The 20,183-nt window shown below is 41.7% G+C and overlaps 1 protein-coding gene across 1 annotated transcript in view; it reads right to left on the bottom strand.

Annotated features, from left to right (window-relative positions):
• The window catches only part of ANKRD33B (ankyrin repeat domain 33B), a 39,872-nt gene extending 28,204 nt beyond the window's left edge, over nucleotides 1–11,668 (bottom strand). The window contains exon 1 of the mRNA XM_061369581.1: nucleotides 11,212–11,668. Within this exon, the coding sequence (XP_061225565.1) occupies nucleotides 11,212–11,634 (423 nt within the window). The 5' untranslated portion in view covers nucleotides 11,635–11,668. The remainder of the gene's footprint in view (nucleotides 1–11,211) is intronic.
• Nucleotides 11,669–20,183: the final 8,515 nt, after the last annotated feature.

The following is a 20,183-nucleotide window of genomic DNA, read 5'->3' as shown; positions in this document are numbered from 1 at the left end:
GAGTTATTTCTGCATTTCAAAGGAAAATAGTACATGTTTGTGTAACTAAATGTTTATAAATTTGGCATTCCGTTATTAGCAATGTATGACATATTCTTAATGTAAATATTCAGCTATGCAGCCCAATTACATACATTACACTGAACAAAAAACATTAGATTTCCACCCCAAAAGGAATAAGAGTAATTTTTCCGAAGTTAGTCCTTGTTCATTTAGCAGTGACTCACTGACCAGACTTGTGGACAAATCAAGCAGTTTTACAGGAGGCTGAGGAAAAACAGATGATTGGCATTTCTAGATTTGATTGATGATTAAATATACCCAACCACAATGAAGGTGATAAATGGTAAATGTCTGTACCTTTTTGGCACTTCTTTCTCTTTCGTCACAACTGAGTACATGGAGCATTAGCTGTCCTCCCTCAGCAGCAGGCCTTTAGGAGCATGCTTAAACCCATCTTTGCACTACCAGAGAACAGTAAATCTCAGCAGCATTAAACTTCCCAGCTCCCCACAGAGCTCCCGAAAGAGCTGAGCTGAGGCACCAGCAGCATAACCTAGGGACTTTTTATAAGAGCATATAGTGATAGGGCAAGTAGGGAGGGCTTTAAACTATAAAAGGGGATATTTAGATTTGATATTAGGAAGAAGTTCTTTACTGTGAGGGTGGTGAGGCACTGGAGCAGGCTGCCCAGAAAAGCTGTGGATGGGGCTTGGAGAAACCTGCTTTAGTGGAAGGTTTGTCTGCCTGTGGCAGGGGGGGTTGGAACTAGATGTCTTTAAGGTCCCTTCCAACTCTAACCATTGTACTGGCTTGCTTTTAGAGGGAGTTTTCCACATACTGGATCCATGTAATGGATCCAATACACTTAATAAGAACTTGTATGGAGATAAGTAAATGCACTGAGACATCTGACTTCAATAAACTTCATACATGCTATTTTAATTCAAGTAAGATACTAACAAGATCATCATGTACCTAATATTCAGTTCAGGTTCCTATTCCACAGGCAGTTCTGCTCATGGGTACCTTCACGTCATGTGCTGCATCCACACAAGAAGAATTATTTTCCAGTCTAGGGAATGTTCACAGATCGTACAGCAACAGAGCAGTAAAACAAAACAAAGCACAACCAACAACAACCTTCTCTCTGTACATGATAAATAGATGGCAAGGAAGATTCAGTCCTACCCTACATGACACAGAACGCAGCATGGCGTGGACTCTATCCCACTGGCAGATGCTGGCAGAAGGTTGATGGGGGGTCCCCAGAGCTGCCCAAGCCTTTCCCCACCACTTTTGCTTGCAGGCTGTGGGACATCTCTGCCTGAGGGATTGCACTGAGTTTCTGTCCCTGGGGCAGAAGGAAGATGCTTCCACTCTGTTCCCAGGGATCTTAAAGTTAATTATTTTTTCCCATGAAATGACAAATGGTTTCACCCCCCTTCAAACCACAGAGCAGGTTGCCCTTGAGGAACAACATGGGTTTCATTCCAGACATGTAGTGTTTCCACACAGGTTGCTCTGCTGAAGCAGTGCCGTGGAGCAGTGTCTCTAACATAGTTATGCTGCTCAGTCTCCCATGCAGACAGGACTCACCTGATGCAGCTGTGATGAAGTGCCTGCAGCACAGCACAGAAAATAACCTTCTGTTTCCCAAACATAGGTTTCCTCTGTCTGCTGTTCCTCCGTGCATCTGGGCATTTACTATAGAGTACAGCTTATCTCAGTAAGGAGAAAACTCTTCTACTGCATTTGGATTTTTTACTAGCTCAGAGGGGCTCTGGAAGTCTAAACACTATGGTTTCATTAATATTTGGGGCATTTCATTTTCCCAAACTTATTATTCTATTAAGAATATTGTTATTCTATACACTTTGTCTAGCAAGCTATTCTATTTGATATACTTTTTATAGAAAATCCTGTATTCTTCTGTATAGAAAGAAAAATATTTTAAATTAACTCCTTAAGCACCTGAGTTTTGGCTCTGCCTTCTCTTGAAACCTTTATAAAATCTAGATACAAAGAAGTACCCTACTGCCTTCTCTTTCCTTGCACCCACACTTAAGGACACTTTTATGAATACATGGCTATTCTCCCCATGTTTCCCAGTCAAACGGCTAACAGGTGTGCTGATCCTTTATGCTATGATCTACAAACAGCAAGATACTAGGTTTTGTTAAAAAAAAACAACAAACCACCACCAAATACACCCAAAAGGCTGCTTTTATGAACAGAATTAATATATTCAGTTATCTGCCACTTCCCCTCTTCAGAAAACTAGCAACAATGGCTGATGTGTAACCTCCCCCTCTAGTAGTAATGGAAACAAAACTTCCCCAAAGGCCCAGTTCTGAGCTGTGGTGGCTACTGGTAGCGTCTCTCAGCAGCAGCAGCTGGTCTGTCTACACACAGCCTGTCCAAAAGATGGGGCCTCACATACTAAGAGGCAAAATACCAAAAAAACCCACCCAAATTAAACCACATATTTGAGGATGTATTACAGGATCGGGCTCAAAACGTTAAACATCCAAAATGTATGAAGCAACAAAAGCCTGCCCATGAGTCATTCTCATTTTGCATTAGCCTGCTTTCAAATTGCTCCCTGTGGAATGTAATAGACATAATAGAAAATAATACAACTGAAAAATGGTAACTATTTCCACATTGTGGGGTTTTCCCACAGTGGATACAATTTGAATTGCTAATTCACTGCCAGATGTGCAACCACAGAGTCTGTGACAACCATCCTCTTCCTGAGGCACTTAATTATTTCTTGTTGTGACACACTGGGTATGCTATAGGATTATATTTAGCTCAGGTTGGAGGGTTTCTGGGTTTTTTTTTAATGAAAGAACCCTAAGAAATGGGTAAACTCAAACCTCTGTGGCATAACATTTTAAATAATTTAAAAGGGTAACCTTCTGAGAGAAATTTTATTTATGAAAACATTAAAGGTGAACTCCTGTCTCCAATAAAGCCTGTGGGAGTTCTTCATCGCTTTCACATCCTCCAGAGATTTTGTTTTCTATTTAAAAAACCTACCACCAGTTTTTATTAAGTGGTCTTTGTGCAACACTACCTCAAAACACTACAACAAAATTTTAACCTAATTCCACAGTGCAATGACAGATGATTGAGGAAGAATATGCAGAAAAATTGTTAGTAGGCATTATATTATTTATTTATTTATTTGGGTTTTTTTGCAAAAAAACCTACCCAGAATGAATAACTCATATAAACAAAGTCTACGACCTGGAAAAAGTATCAACATTGATCATAAAACTACCAATTTGGGAAGAACTGCAGCATGATATTATAGAATCATAGAACGTTTTGGGTGGGAAGAGATGTTAAAGATCATCTTTACCACCATCAACACCTGCCATGGAAGGGACACCTTCCACCAAACCCTATGTCATCCCACTTGAAAACTATCCTATTGCATCTGAAAAGAGCATACAACATGTGCAAACAGGATTTCTATCCCAGCCATCTCAAGTGTTGTGGTCTGGCTTTTCAGCTCCATAAAATGTTATCTTACACAGAGCACTGGTAGTGTCAAAGGTGTCTTAAAACTGGACCTCTCCAAAAAGATCGGGGAATTTTCCTTACTGTAAGGTACTGCTGAAGTAACCACTGTTTGACGTTGCATGGTGGCTTCTGGGCAGCCTCAGAGAAATGAGCTGTTAACATTCTGCTTGCTCCCGTGTAGCTCAGTGGTTACTAAGGGGTCCTCCAGGTGGCCTAACTTTTAAGGCACCTTTGACACTACCAGAGCTCTGTGTAAGATGCCATTTTATGAAATCGAAAAGCCAGACCACAACGCCTGGAGGAACAGTAGGGAGGCAAAGCAGAACTGGGAAGAAATTATTAAAACCGGGTCATTTCCTGCTATAAGAAGACACAGGAATCCTGGGATAGAAATGTTTCTTTTTCATGTCCCAGGATGCTTCCAGAGATTTCTTATCCTTTATCAGGCACCAGTTAAGCATTTAAGCCTTCTGCATGGGAGTTTTCAGACCCAACATATGTAAACAGGAGACCAATGTCACTGTCTTTTTCCACCTCTTTTATTGCAGGATTTAATCCTGACTCTTCTAAAGACAACTACTCTTCATGGACTTTTGTGAAGCTCCTTTCTCCCCTCTAAGTTCTTTTAGACTTGCTCTTTTTTGAACCTTCAGCATTAAAAGGAACATTTGTTGGAAGCTGTCTATTTACAATACCTATGCATTACTTGCAAATAGTCCTTTTAATATGCCAAGCTACAAGAAACTTAATTTTAGCTAAATCTTAAATTTTGGAGAGCATTTTATGCTTCAATAAAATTTCACAGAAAGGCTCTTAGAAACCTTTAAGAGAGAAAATTAGTGCCAATATTCCTTCTTGAGTAACTCCTCCACAAGAATATAAATTTTCATTTCCTAATGGGATGAAGGAATTAGCAGCATCACATTGTGCGCTGTGAAATAAACCTCAAAGGTTCTTCTGGAAAAATGCAGTAAGACATCCCAAGGTCACAGTTCTTACCTGTGTTACAGACACGTCCTATTAAAGACACCATTATAGATCTGTCATCATTATTGATGACAAATGTCCCAGACAACCAATCTTATTAGACCATTATTAGATTTTAAATGCAGATACACCTTATTACATCTGGAGTCAACCTGTGCTCATCTGGGTAACCAGGATCATCCCTGCATCTCTGAGGAGCTCTGTAAGTCCACATACTTGATTTAAGATACTAATGTGAAGCACTGCTTAAAATAGAGCAAAAGATTGCCATGACCTTCGTTTCTGAGCTACCATCAGGCTAAATCATCCCCCCTGTGCCATACACTTTGCATGAAGTAATTTGTCAAAATTCAAGAAACTACTCTTCACCTGGTTTCTCTAAAAGCTGCATTACTTGAAACTAGATTAAACTTAAACAACTTTCTCATGTTGATGAGGTCTTCAAATCTGTATCTATCAGTTTCAGTAAGAGTTACACCTGTTACTGATACAACTAGTGCTGCTTTTGACACTAACTGCAAATACCTTACTACCTGTCAACTGCATGGAGGATGCAGCAAGTATGGGCATGCATTTCCAGTGGTCTGCTAAAGATTCGCATTTCCATTCTTAATGATCAAGCACTCTCCTTCATGGTCCTTATTATTTGTCTTTTTTATTTTAGAAATTGTGTACTGTGTGTGTACTTTTTCTTAGTCAAGTTATTTTAAAGGCTATGTTCTCGTGCCAGATTTACAAAGGCATTACTCACCTAACACTAGAGGTGAATGCAGACAAGGGCAAGCAGACAGCTAACCCACACTCTTCTGACAAATCCTCTGAGTCCCCATGCATGTCAATACAGTCCACACTCTGGTCAGCTCACAGAATCTCCTCTTAGCAAACCGACTTTGCATTTTCCATGCTCTATCTACTCCTTCCTGATGTCTTCTCTTGAGTTGTAACTACAGGATTTGAAGGGTTCCAAATTTGTTTGAAGCAGCTTTTGTATTTTGACATCTACTATTCCCTTCCTTGCCTTGCCTTCCTCACTCGCTTTTTAAACAGATACGTATTTCCAGGGACCTTATTTTAGTACATTTGGGTATTTCTGTACTTTTTTAAATGATTAAAATTAGATTACTTTTGCCATTAGGGTCTTTTAGAAACTATTTCCACTCAAAAAAATTCCCTTTCATGGCTTAGTCTCATGGTGTTGTTAAGTTTCAATACAAGCCTTTCCATAAGAATACCTTGTATGAGAGAATATGAGAGAACTGAAACTGCCTAAGAAAATACGAAAAAAGTTCCCAGCACTGTAGCAGATGACATTCTTCAAATTCTTTTTTTGACATGGGATGATTTCCACTATGCACCATGACAACCGAGAAGCAGTATGTGACAGGGTTATCTTTATCCCTCACCACAAAATGCTCCACTCATTTTTCATAAGTTAGCATTGTGAAGATCACAAAAATAATATACACAGGTTAATGGAGTGCTATGCAAGCTCTGGCACTTTTTGTAACACATGACTTTCTAGCAAAGCAGTATCCAGCACAATGTTCACTCACCCGGGAAGCAGGAACTGAACCACTGGCTCCCTGTCCCTCTCAGCCAGACACAATTATAGGAGCACAGCCCTTGGGCAAAGATAAATTCAGGTGCTAACCCCATGTGGAGATTCACTGTGTATCTGCCTGTGAAACACTCTGAAGGGTAATGCTCTCTAAACTAGATGAGTTGCCCAAAGCAGCCTCTCTGTGGTACTACAAATCCCATGGACTATTTTGCCTTGCTGAGCAGCAGTCTGCAGTATAGGGCACATAGACCAGTATGACATGTCTGAAGCTTCAGAGGCTGTCATGGGTCCTGTAAGGAGGCTGGGTAAGTGACACTATTCAAAAACACACTTTTACAACCAGAGACACACAAACAGACCTAGGCTGCATTCAGAGAAACATCTCCACTCAAGGAGAGTCACTGGCTGATGCTCTCCAATGCAGCACATCCACTGCAGGAGGTATTCACTGTGCCCAAATGGTAAGTCTCATGTGCCCCGTCTCTGCAAAATCTCTAAAAAGTCAGCAGAGGGAGGCTTTTGGGCAAAAAGGGACAGCAATTAGAGCATGAGCATAACATAGACACCTGAATCACCCTCTGGAGAAACCCACTCGTCTCTGCTGAGGAGGAAAGGAGAGCAGGGAAATTATCTTCCTAATTCATGCACTACACTACGGTGTGAGCCCCTCTCTCTGGGAACTTCTCTCCTGCTCCTACTTCTCTGGGCTTACTTCCATGTTTGGCACAAGATTACGTTCTCACAAGCTTTTCAAGAAGGTTTCTAGCTGAGACACCACTATCTTATTTTTGTTTAGTCAGTAACAGCAACTTCCAGGCTTTGGATGCATCGCTATCCCTTCCTATGACTAAGTATCATGAGAGGGGAAATCAAAAGAAATTTAGATCAAGGGGAACAGCATCCTTCAAACCCCTGTTTTCTTCCTTCAGCAGAAAAATGAGAAAGGAACAAACAAATCCAGACCCACTTGGTGATGGAGCTGCAGAGCTATTGTTCCTCAATGGAAAACTTACTCCAAACAAGTACAGATCAACAGCATCCTGTATAAACCATTAAAGGAAAAATTAACTGTGCTCATGTATGAGTTTGGGAATATTTTCTAAGAGGAAAAGAAAGAGCCTACAAGCTGAGCCACATAGGTTATTTTGTCTTCACACCTTGTAAGGGAACAAACCAAAGATCACAAATGTATGATCCCCCCTATATGATACACTTACTGTTTAACTGCAGATTGGTTCCTAATTATCCATGGAATTGGGCAAAAGACTCACTGAACAGTTACATAAAACTGAAAAGCTGAAAAAACCTACATTTGCAAATATATGTGCGAGAATATTCTCTCACATATACCAATTCTGAAGTGCAGAGTTAGAGAATACCTACTAATACAGACTGCACCACATGGATGATTAACATAAAGCCTTTCTGAGAATGAGCTGCAGTGATTATTTCCAATCTGTCTCTCCCCCATCCCTTATTGCCTTCTCTATTGTCATGGCAAATTTCTAAATTTGCTTGCATTCTGCAGTTAGGTAACATCAGATTCTGTAACTCTGTCTTTCTGAGTATGTACAGTCCTGGTCACCAAGCAAAATTTAATATGAAGTGATGTTAAACTTAGGAGATGCAAATGTCTGAAATTCTGGAAGCGCAGTTAGCAAGGACACAAAATCAGGCCCCGTGGTGAAAAGCAGCATCATTATGAAGATGACATTAAGGTCTCAGCCAGGTCAGCAGATTGCACCACAGCTGCAATTTTGTTTTGTCATATATATTTGCAAAGCCCTCCTTACTGCTAGCATGAGGCAGGTAAATACATCAACATCAGTAAATGAGAGGTCACCCTGCATGATCTACAGTTAGTGTATTATACGCTGTCACAGTTACTTTCCAAATATTTCAGTGTTAGATTTGTCAAGGAAAGGAAACCAGCAGGACCAAGCTAGTCTTTTGGGACTCCATATACAGACAGCAGTGCCACAGAAGATGCAGGGATCAACCCTTTGGGGATCCTATGCAGACAATGATATCTAAACTGTTGTTGTCTCAACAGTAATAGAAACGAGAGAGGGAAGGTACCAGTCTTCAGGCTACATGTGGTGACTAATAAATCGGATGTTGTGGAGTCTGGTTTACTGCAGGAAGGTGAATTTAATGAAAACCTGTGCCTGGCGGGAAGTTCTGCAGCTTGCAAACAAAGCATGGAGAAAATCTGCTTCTGCAGAAACCCCAGGAAAAAACCATATATACAGCCTTGGCATATTGACGCAGAAGAGAGAACTGATGTATTTTCATAAAAAGGATGGAGCAAAATAAGTAAGGTTAACTCTGGATCTTTGTGTTTTTAGAAATAATTCCTTCTGAATCTTAAGTTTATACATTCACATTTTATGGACAAGGTAAAAATTTAAAAACAATTGCAAAACTCCAGCTGTTTGTGCCCATTGGTTTAGAGAACTTAACCATTAGGAAGTTTCTTCTTCATGTTACGTTTTGTGAGCTGAGTTTCAGAATCAAAATATGGTATTGTCTTACTACTGCAACCTGTTACAGGCTTTGGCTATTTCGAAAAAAGCCCTAATTTTTGAATTGTGAAATGAAACTCTACTGTCCATACACAGCAGGGGATTGTGAAAACAGTAAATATACTCACTTGAAGCCGTCCTTTTACTATCCTACTTCCCAAAAAGCAAGTTACTCTTCTTGCCTGTCCTGTCTCACAGAGAAGAAAGAAGAACTTATAAGAAACAAAAGGTCAGCAAAAAAGGCTTTCCAATAAATGCATGCAAGATAGCATTGGAACAAACATCTCTGTGAAAGAAGGTGCTGAAAGCCAACAGTACAGGTTTCAGTAACTGTAAGATTTTGTCAGCACAAATGGTGTATGTAATTCATTCAGTTACTTTTTTGGCAGTAAAATTAAGTTTGTTTATGGATAATGTCCAATGACTTTATATAACATGCAAATTCAAGAGCTACAAAAATTCCACAGGAAGGGTGACAAAAGACCTGAGCAAAAAATTCCCTTTTGTCAGTTAATGCTCTCTGAAAAGGTGAATTTCCCCTGATGTCCCCTGTGGGGACATAGGAACTGCAGTCACACCAGAAGTTCCAGCCTCCCAGCAGAAAGGTTTCTCCTATCCCATTCATGTCTGTCTGGAAAAGAAAGACTGTCCTGTTCTGTACTGGTGCGATCAGGGCACATCTGTGAGGGAGGCAGAGAGAGAAACTGAACTCCTGTATCCCACATTGTTCATGACGCTTACAGACACTGCTGAATTACAGAACTTCTTTTACTCTGCTTTCATAAAAAGTGCAAAAAAACCCAGAACTGATGTCCAAGTTTAACTTCAGGTCAAATGGAATATTTGCTTAAGTAGAGAATAACTTTTTTATTTTGTTTTAACAGTATGAACAAATAAGAGCAACTTTCAGTTTGGATTCAAGCTATAACTTTGTTTCTTTCCTGGGAAGCTGAAGAGACAAAGAAGACTAACCTGCTTTTTAGGAAGTGGGATGGTGGAGGGCTTCCAACCAGGAAAATTTCACTGTTTTCTCAACCCTGATCCGATCACCTCTGCCCAAGGAGCTCCTGTGGGATGGGGGCTGATGTTGACACTGAACTTTTCTTACCTCTTGATCAGCTCTGCAAGACCCCAGCCTGGAGACGGAGGGTGTCTGCAGCTTCACAGCTGGCTCAGACCCTCTGCTGGGTGGGAAGGCCTGCCCTGCGGACAGGACAGCCATGGAGCACTTGGTCTTCTATGCCACGTGCACAGTGGGGCCAAACCTCTCCACCGTCACACACTTGAGACACACTGAATCAATAGCCTCAGTGGAGGCAAGTGTCCACACAATATCAGGGCTGGGTTTGGGCTCCAGCTCAGGCCTTGACCTCATAAACAGGACAGACGTACCTACAGGATCTTAAGACTCTCCTGTAATAAATGTGTGGATTCCACATGTTACCTACTGAGAGTATAACTACACCATATGTTGGCTCAGAGAGAAAAGTTGACTTAAAACATTTCTAGCTTACGCTGCTCATTCCCACCCCCAAGCCACAGGTTGCTGCCCCCTCAGAAGTATTAATACCAAGTTTTGTATTTGTGTCGTTTGCAGAAATTTACAGTAAATCAGATCACTAGAAATCTGTATTAAAAATCCCATGGGGTGGAAGTAAAGATATTTGTGGGAAAAATCCCAAAAGTACATACGCCTAAGGCACAATGAAAGCCCCTCTGCTAACAGCGCCAAACCCAAATCACTGTGTTATTTTTGATGTGAAGACCATTTATGTTGCCAGAATGTATAAGTCGCTTGCTCAATTAAAATAACATAGCTTTCTTTCAAAAGATTTCTGTCAAAGATTACCCCAGAAAATTTTTTGGAGATTGTTTATGCAAACTGTAAGTAAAGATTTTGTAGTTCTAATATCAACAGTAGTAACAGCAGCAAGAGGAGTTGCTGTTTATAATCTTCAATATTGATGCTCAAACATCCCAGTTGCACATCACCCAGGAAATCTTTCCCAAGTTTTCACCCTCTGGTTTAGTGAAGTACACTTCCGTCCTTGCAGTTCAACGAAGTAACAGGGAAAAACAGAACCACAAACCTTCTACTGACACCAAAACAGGTCACCAGCAGCAAAACAAATACCAGAACTCTAAAAAGTCTGACTTTAGCACAGGAATACCCTGAGCCATGCTGTGAAAAAGGTTAAGTACTGCAGGGGGTGGGCTGCCCAGCAAAGAGGAAGGTTTAGCCCTTCTCAACACGACTCTTACTAGCTATCTCTCGCGCTCTCTCTCACCAGTAACCCGCGTGAAAACAAGACCCATCTCAAAACCGAAGGCGGGAAAATTGGAATCTCAGCCTTCCTCTCTCCCCATAAGCTGGACGCGTACTTTGCCACAGACGGAAAGCCATGTCTAGTGCAGGGAAGGTTCACGCTTTCGCCTGTCCCCGCTACCTCCGTACGGGACCGCAGACCAGCACCCTTCAAATGGAAGTGGCGCCCCCCACCCGGCGCCCGCCTGCCCTCGGCCCTGCTCCAGAGGATTCAGGGTGCCGGGACAAGGGGACGCTTTCCCGTCCCGGGGCCGGGGGGAGCAGGACGCGATGCTCACCCGGCGGTTACGGTCTGTCTCCCGCACCTCCTCCTCTTCGGGGCCTTGGCGGATGAGCGCCTTGAGCACTATGGTGTTGTTGGTGCAGCAGGCTCGGAAGAGGGTGAGAGCCTCGGGGCTGTCGCGCTCCCCTTCCTCCAGGGACCACTGGTCCTCCTCGTCCTCCAGCCCCCCCGGCGGGTAGAAGGAGTCATCCGAAGCGATGCTGCAGGTGTCGGGAAGCTCGGAGAAGTCCTCGTACTCCTCGCAATCCTCTTCCTCCTCTTCCTCCTCGTCCTGCTCCTCGCCCAGCCCCTCGGCGGCACCCCCCGCAGCACCCTGCTCGGGGTCGCTCTCCTCCGCGGCGCTGGCCATGTCCGGCTCCGGCGCGGGGTACACGCGCTCCCCGGACAGCTGCTCCCCGGCCCCGGACAGCATCACCATGGTGGCCCGGGCGCGGGGGGTCCCCTCCAGCCCCGCCGGGCCGCCCTTGCCCTCAGCCGCCGGCCACGGGGCGCTGGCCGGGGGGTCTCGCTGCCAGCTGCCCTGTGGGGACTAACGTCTCTTCCCCGTGCAATCCCGCGTTCGGAGAGGGGTCCCTCTGACCCGCTCACGCAAGTTTGAGGCCCGTCCAGCGAGTAGCCCCGCGGCAGCCCGGCGGCCGGCACCCCGCGGGCCGAGGCATGGTGCTGCCGCCGGGGCTCCCCCGGGGCCCGGCCGGGCTCGCTTGCTCAGCGAGGAGAGGAGAGGTTGCCGGCAGGCAGGGCCGGTTTGCGCAGGGAAGGCAGTTCGCAAACTCCTGGCCCGTAATCCGCTCAGCATCTCTCTGAGACGATTTGGGCTCAGGCTTAACGGGGTAAAAGCGCCTGGCGGGGAGAAAGAGGAGGAGGGGAGCGGGCGGCGGCTCCCTTCGCGCCGCACAGCCCCACTGTAGCTGTCGGGGGAAAACCTGCCCTTCGGCGGTGGCTGTTCTTATGCGCGAAGAGATGGGATGGGCCACAGCAAGCCCATCCGCGGTGGGAAGAGGGGCCGCCGGACACGGCGGGTGAGGCAGAGGCTGCCACCAGTCTCGCAGCACAAACTGTGTGGTCCCGAGAGTCGTGATTAAAGCGATGTACACAAAACTTTTCAGGAATACGACTAGCCCGTGTAGCATTGATCTTTTGAAAAAGATACAGAAACTAAGTAAAATACGGCATTTCTGCACTTTGAAAGAGAGCTTTAAAGTAATTAATTCCTTAAATCACATCACACAGACCTGACAGTTTAACCAGCTGTAAGAGATGTCAGGCACTTCCTTTTTATGGAAGGCATTTGGAGATTAGGCTGAGAGGAATAAAGCATGTACAAATTGAGTCCCAGCTTTGTCACAGTGCCTCTAAAATCTTCTTCTTTTCAAATGCCATGGATTAGCACCATTCTCTGGCAGTGAAACGGGGAGGGGTCCATTTGGGCCAACGAAACAGGATATTTGTTTTCTTCAAGAACACTTTGAGGTGAACCTCATATATATGACATCTTCAGCAGGTGAATGTCCAGGGTCTGGGTCCCTGTCAGTCTGACAAGAGAAACAAGCTGGTATTTCTTCATGAGGTGAGACAGAATATGATGCACACTTCATTTATTAAAGGAAAGTATGAGTGAAAAGAAAAACGTAACTGTGAGTAATGGGGCCCAAGGAGTACCTGTTTACAGTCTTTAGAGAGAACATCATGTGAACCAGGCATCGCAAATGAGAGAAAGCTCAGTGGCTTCTTGCTGATCTCTAACTGGAGGGGTTAGCCCAGTGCCTAGCTGCAGGACATCCGTAATCAGAATTAGTAACAAATAGCACCCTCATCAGCAGGGAAGCTAAACTGGGAAGAAAGGAGATTAAACTCTTCACTCACCTCCAGACACCTCTGAGATCATAGCTGACGTGTATTATCAGCCATGCTTAGGCTCATGCTGTCCATCTCCCATTATCTCTTTGTGTAAAGAAAGGCCCCATACTCCAATACCACTCCATGTGCCTGTTCCCAAATCAAATGCTTCTGAGCTGGGTTTACCTTCAGCATGACAGCTCTGTCGAATTTTTCCTTTTATTGCCTATCCATTCCTTAAGTACTTGTATTCACAAATTTGAAGGTCTCCATTCAGTTAACTTTTTGTTTCCCACTCAGTTAGTGCGGCCAATGATCTGCTCGACAGAATGATATTTCTTAAAGCAGTACTTGTATTTTGGAAGAACTTCATTTTTGCTTGAGACTCTGCAGCTGGAGGGGAGTATTTGCCTTGTTCTCAGCCTGAACTCATCATTAAGCTCATAAAGACTTTTGGCTCTAGTATCTTTGGTAGCAGAGAAACAAAAAATCTAGTTCTCACTACAGAGAAACAAAAATATTTTGTGGGTGAAGATTCAGCTCATCTGTAGGAACTGATTTATCAAATATACATGTTTTGTTTCTGTCTTACAGACTAATTTCACAGGAATAAAGATTTACTTTATTTACCAGACTGTTGTTTGGGTTTTTTTTATTTTATTTGAATATGAAATATGTTAGCAAAGATGCGGTAAGTTTGTATAGCAGTAAGTTTGAATAGCAACAGTAAGTTAGCAAACCAGTAAGTTTGAATAGCAAAAACAAACCCCAATCCTGAAAACCCCTAATCCTAACTATAGGGAAACAACAGTTATTTTAACATAGGGAAAAAAAGTTTGATTCTGAAAATTCACCCTCTTTTTTCCCTGTGTTCAGTTTACTTATCAGTTTATTAACGGAAGAGAAATGAATCTGCTGCTTCCACAGCTGAGGTGGTTCTGCAGGGACCTCCGAGATGAAAAATGGTTTCTCTTGACTGTGCCTAACGCTTTCATTCTTTCTCTTAAAGAACAGTGTGTTATTGCTTGAGCTTTCAAAGCAAGGTGTCAGACTAGTTCAGAGCAGGCACTGCGCTTCCCATTGGAATTTTCACTTTTACAACTGCTGTTGAGACTGTAGTTCAAATTATTTAATCTCTGCAGTTTGACAATAAGTCACCACAGAAAGGTGCAGTTAATTGGGCTTAAACTGTTACATGACTCCTTAAGATGCTGCTGCAGCCATTTATCTTGTCAGCATAGAGGCTCCCACCAAGGCTAGTCTGCTTGGGCATGGTTATGGATTTAAAACAGATTATTCCCAGTTTCTTGGTTCTTTTGGTGACACAGGTTGTATGTGGCAAGCAAGTCTTGTCATTTATACTCCACTGTGCAAATCAGATTAAAACAATGTAAAGAAAGGCTATAGAATAAGTTCACAAATGCTTTCAAATTATCAAAAAAAGACATTTTCATGGCATTTGTAAGAGGAGAGCCTCAAACCTTCTATCTAGAAAAGATACCGGTTAACATCACTGAAGGTAAATGCTAGTATTTATAAAACTTACCATAAAAGCAAAGAAATAAACGTGACCATCTTAAATCAAATAGCCCAGAATTATTGGTCATTATCATCATGAGTGTCTGATCAAAATTTATTGCTGGGAATTAACAAGGTGGGAAATTAAAATATTCAGAGATGATCTCACCTGTCCCTGTGCAAAGCTTCCCTTGAAGAAATCCATTTTTGGAATGACTGTAGCATTGGGTGCCCCCCAGTTTGCCTCATTCAGGTTTGTAAGCCGTTCCAATTATAAACAGTTCTGAGATAGAGATTGAGAGTCAATGAGACTAATGTGCAACTGTAAAATTAGTATGAAGATTCAGTGACTGTTATGTGTCCTCACATTCAATAACTTCCCAAAGGAAAAAATTCACAACACACTGAATGCTATTGCCCGTGTTCTTAAAAATGAAATCTGCTCAAAGAAAAAAGCGGTTTCAATGATTCAGGGGGTTATAAATTCTCAGTTGCACATCAGATCACTTTTTCTGCAGCCAGTTGGCTCCTCAGTCATTGCTTTGTAAGTCTGTGCTTGGAGCATGTGAAAGGATGGAGCAGTGCATCACTAGCTGGCAGTACCACCAGTCATGGCAACACAGCACTGTTAAACTTAATAGCAGTCTCACTTTTTTTCTTTTTCTGCTGAACAGCTTGTAAAAGCTTTTCTTTTGAGAGCCACAGAAGTTTCTGTGGACACCGGCTGTCCCTCTATTCCACCAGAACCACCAAAGGAAGTATTCAGAGCAAAAAGAAACCTCCCTCAAACAATCTGGCCATCTTCACAGATGGGAGAGGGGCTGAAACCTCCAAAAAGCCCATGTAGGGAATGGGTTTGGTGGCGTGACCTAACCTGGAACCACCTCAGTGCTAACCTGGTCCATTCCAAGGATGCTAGTGGGCAAACTGTGGAGGAAACATGGGTTAACAAGGTGATAAAAGGGAGGAGGTATTGCTTTTTACAGCAAGACAGAATTTTTGGACATTTGGAGGTAGACTGATAGAAATACTTTCAACTTTCAAGCCTTGTGTTGGTCATCAAACTCATCAAGGCTCATTGCAGCTTCAAAAACTGGTTGCTTGGACTTAATGTCAATACAATATTTAGGCATGGATGTAAGCAAACTGGTTTCTGGAGTTGCTGAGTTCTTGGCAGTGCTGGCAGACTAATAAATCCAAACCTGTGTTTACTCTGCCAAATAATGTACTTTTGATTTGGATGCTTTGGGCTGTAGCAGGCTGGTAAACAGACTGACTGTTGTGAGGCATGTAAGTGCAATTAACCTGGTCAAAAGACATCAGTTAATGTACTGCATTTGTGTTTTGCTGTTCGCAATGTGTGTAAGAAGGTAGCATTCAAGGTAAAGGTTAAGATTTAAGCTGAAAAGATCACTGAGGAAAAAAATCCTGTCAGTTAGAAGGAGCCAAAGACAGACAGCGAGTACTGACTTTCATAATTACCTGATCTGGAGCGGATCACCACGTTTACAAATGAACAGATTCAGCAGAACTTGCTAAGGCCACCCCATTTATAAAGTCTTTTGGAAAGAGCAGAGTTGAAGCCTCAGTTTTCCTAAGCTCTGGCCAAGATTTGATGTGAAATCCTGCTTGATCTGGGAAGTAACATCTGCTGAGGAGCTATGGCTGGAAGTTGCAATATGTTTCCTAGAAACCAAATGCTTGATCTGAATTACGAGAGTGGAGGCAGAGACTAAGGAATATTAGCAATCATCTTGCTACATGTTAGTGTTTTCTCTGTTGCTGGTATTTTTCAGCTGTTGCTCAGTTGGATTAAATGTTGTTTAAAGTATCTGTAATACCAGCCCAATGGTATCACTGTGAAGTTAATACAACAAAGAGATGTAAGTATAAAAACCCGACACCGGACGAAAGTTAACAAAGGTTAACAAAGGTTGAAAGTAGGAGAGCAAAATGTTTTGCAAATTGCAAGTTTAATTTTCCTTTCCTGTATGTTGATATCTTTTTCCAAAAGTACAAAAAACTAGAAATTAATACATGTGTAAAAATGGGGGGGGGAGGGGGGGGGGAAATATCATATATATTCAATTTCTCAATTATAACTATCAGACCATCAGGGTTTTTTTCACTGGATTAGTGTGCTTATTTTTGAATTCTAGTGCAGCAGAGGACTCCCTATACATACATGTGGGAAAAATTGTCACTCCAGTGTCTAAAATCGAAAAGTAATTTTATCTTTATGCCAAATATTTTTGTTCCTACCGAAAGGAATTTCTTTCCACACACAGGGGATAAACTGTGCATTTGCTTCAAATTTTCCTAAAATTTTTCCTCTTCCTTTATTGTCAAATTAATACAACCAGAAACAGTTTGGTTTGACACTGGTATGAATAAGCCCTCTGACACTATTCCATATGCAGAAGATGTGTAGCACATCTGCTGTTGCACTTCTGAAGCTTAACATCAGTTGTCTCCTCTGCTACAGATTTCCTGCACAACTGTGGGAGCTTCAAGCCTTTCCATCCCTCTGGTTTTGCTCCTGAATGACAATAATGCTGTGCCTTTCTACTCCTGGGATTTTTGGGAGCTAAGGACATTACAGTTTTGTAGAGGTTCAGATGGTATTTGACTTTAAGCCATGGAAATACCACAGATACATATTCATCTATCCTCACTATTGCCCTGCATCAATAAACTAAATAAGGCAGTGCTGAATTCAACCTAATTCTAACTTTTCTGGCAAACCCCAGAGAAAGCTTTAATATTTGACCTAGTTTCTATTTCTGAAATCATATGGTTTTAATCCTCTTCCTATTTCAGTTTCATCTAATTCAAACTAGGGGTTGGACAGTGCTATCTAATGCAATCCAGTATTGGAGAAACATTGATACAAAAGCAGAAACAGAAATGATTTCACTAAGTAAAGAAAGTAAAGGAAAATCTTGAAGTTTTGTTGCCATAATTTACTCATTCATACCACCTCATTTTATTATCTTCCCTCCTGTGAGAATTCAGAGTGCTGTAGAATATAAACCTCATTGTGTGACGTATTTCAGCAAAGTATCTCAGCTCATGTTGCAAAGGTGAATATCATGTTCGTTTTATAGCTGCTGAAATTGAATTTGAGACTATTCAAATGCATCTGAGTATTGTATAATGTAATGTCAAACATACAGATGTCTTATTTTGGCACAACTCAAATACTTTGAATGACTCATGGTTTAAATGTCTTGTCCAAATCTGTATAGCCAGGCAGATGGGAAATAGGGTATGGCTCCTCACTGAGACCATTATAGAAATCCATCTGAATACATACGGTGTATGTATTCAGATGAATACATACAGATACAGATTCTCCATGAAGGAGATGCTATAAATGGTCATCCTGAAACTATTTATCTTCTGAGCACACAGTGAATGCTGGCCAGCAAATATAAATGGCACTTTATGATGAACACAGTTATTATAGTCAGTATATTGGATTTTTTGCCAACTGGTTCTTCTGCATTCTTAAAACATATATATAAACAAGGACACTGAGAAACAAAGTGGTATCCAGCAAGGCCATATGGATACAAGACCACTTGGTTGCTTCAGCAAGCAAGGGATTTTAGAGTTTGCATTTGTTTCTTTGTACAGTATCAAAATAATAACACCATAAATTTGGAAACGTGATTCCTTGTATGTGCAATGAATCACGCTTAGAGAATTTCTTGGTTTTCCTCTCCCACCTCTTCCTGAGATAGCTGGTCTTTCTGGTGTTAACTGGCATTTCACCAGGTTATGCAATCATAAGATTAACTAGAGGCTTGTATTGAAAGACAAATATGCTTAAATATTCTGGAAAGGATCTGTGCATGTATTTAAGTGATGTAGAGAATTAGTGCCCTGATAAAGGTGTGTGTGGTTTCAAAACACTTTAGGAACTCATAGAACAACTATGAGACTATTATAATTTTCATATTGTGCATTTTCTATTAGGTTTCCTTGTCTCTAATAGGATCGCACTAAGTTTCATCTTTGCAGATATGAGATGCTCTTCAATTATGTTATTTATTTAATGCTTCGGTGAAATCATCTAAATTGCTATTCTTCCAGGTTACAATAAATCGATGCTCATGTCACAAAATGGTTCCTCTGTTTCTTGGTTCTGTAACACAATTTTCACAAATCACGAACATCATGGGGCTCATCCCAGGAGACGCTCAGGTGCAAGCAGATCATCTGTAGAACATACCTCTTTAGAAACACAGCCTCCCATGGGATCATTATTTAACCAGTTTTAAATATCTCATTTTATCAGGTTCCTTCCATTTAGGAAAATATATTTCCTAGAAATAATTTCCTACAGAAGTTAGAGAGGTAAGTCAGTAGTAAACGGTGACTAAACTTTGGTGGTAAATTCTATGCAGTTTAGTTTCAGTTCTGTCACTATCCATATCCTCTGTATGGATGCAGTGTATTAAAATGAAGAGCTATCACTGTTCAAAGCATACTATGCCATAAAGGGCATGTATGGAGGGTCTTTCTGCCCTCCCTGTAGAGAGTTATTTAAGAAGTAATACCAAATGGGGAATGCATTATCTCCTTCCTGCACTGTTCTTCTTGCCTGTATTTTCCTTACAACTCCAAATAAAGCCTTTTACTGATTCACTAAAGAAAATAGAAGCTTCTCTGTGGTGGTATTTTCTTTGGAAACATCCTACAAATCTAGTGCAGTTTCCTTTTGACTGCTTCTTGCATACCCAGCAAAAAGAAAGTTATTAACTTGCACTGTAAGAGGGCAGCATCGAGGGATGATGTTTCCATGGTCAAACTGCTTCAGTAGCAGCTATTCATAGTCAGAAGACACTGGGGTAAATATTGTTATCTCTGCTTTTCAGTTGGTGAAACTGAAATAAAGAGGTCAAGGTCAACATCTTCCAATTTAAAATCTATGGCTGGATTTCAACAGCTAAATTAGTGACATGAATTGTAAACTTCTGAAACCTAAAAAAATTAAAAGGACTGCACATTCTTGGGAATCCAAACACTCATTTATACACCAGAAGTGTGGTAACCAAGTTAAACTTTCTTGCTTTATAACTGGGGCAATGTTAGGTCACAGATATCCTGAATCTCCTTAGGTTTTGGAGTTTTGTATTACGTTCAGCAGTAGATACCTGCATTTACATTACCCCCTCTATTTATTTGCACTTCTGTAGTACCGAGATCTTAGGAGGAAATTTTCCTTGAATATCTTGGTTGCTCTTAAAGTTGTATTTAGATTTTTTTTCAGTTCCCTTTACCACAGTCTGTACCTCATTAATGAAAGAACTTGCACATGGAGTCCAGAGTATGGTGGTGAGCAGTGATGCAGACCAGGAGCCATATGACTGGTGTGTTCTCTTCACTTACAGATCATTTGCTGATGAAGCACTGACCAGATGGCACCCCAAATGCATTGCACGAATACATGGATTTTGTAGGACTCTTAAAAGTTGGAGGCTTTTAACTGTAAAAATTGAATGTTTTGGACTGGTCGGCTCTTTTAGTCTGCTCCCTCACATTAAAGCATGTGGCCAAAGCACAGGTTCTTCCATTTTCAGCAGACATGACACAGAAAAGAGTTAT

This window comes from Neopsephotus bourkii, unplaced genomic scaffold (genome assembly GCF_033783945.1).
Source record: "Neopsephotus bourkii isolate Nb327-2 ecotype Australia unplaced genomic scaffold, CSIRO-AGI_Nbou_v1 NB_1508, whole genome shotgun sequence".
NCBI classification, from domain to species: Eukaryota; Metazoa; Chordata; class Aves; order Psittaciformes; family Psittacidae; genus Neopsephotus; species Neopsephotus bourkii.
Note: the sequence above shows the minus strand (reverse complement) of the source record. Positions and strands in the feature narration are given on the sequence as shown.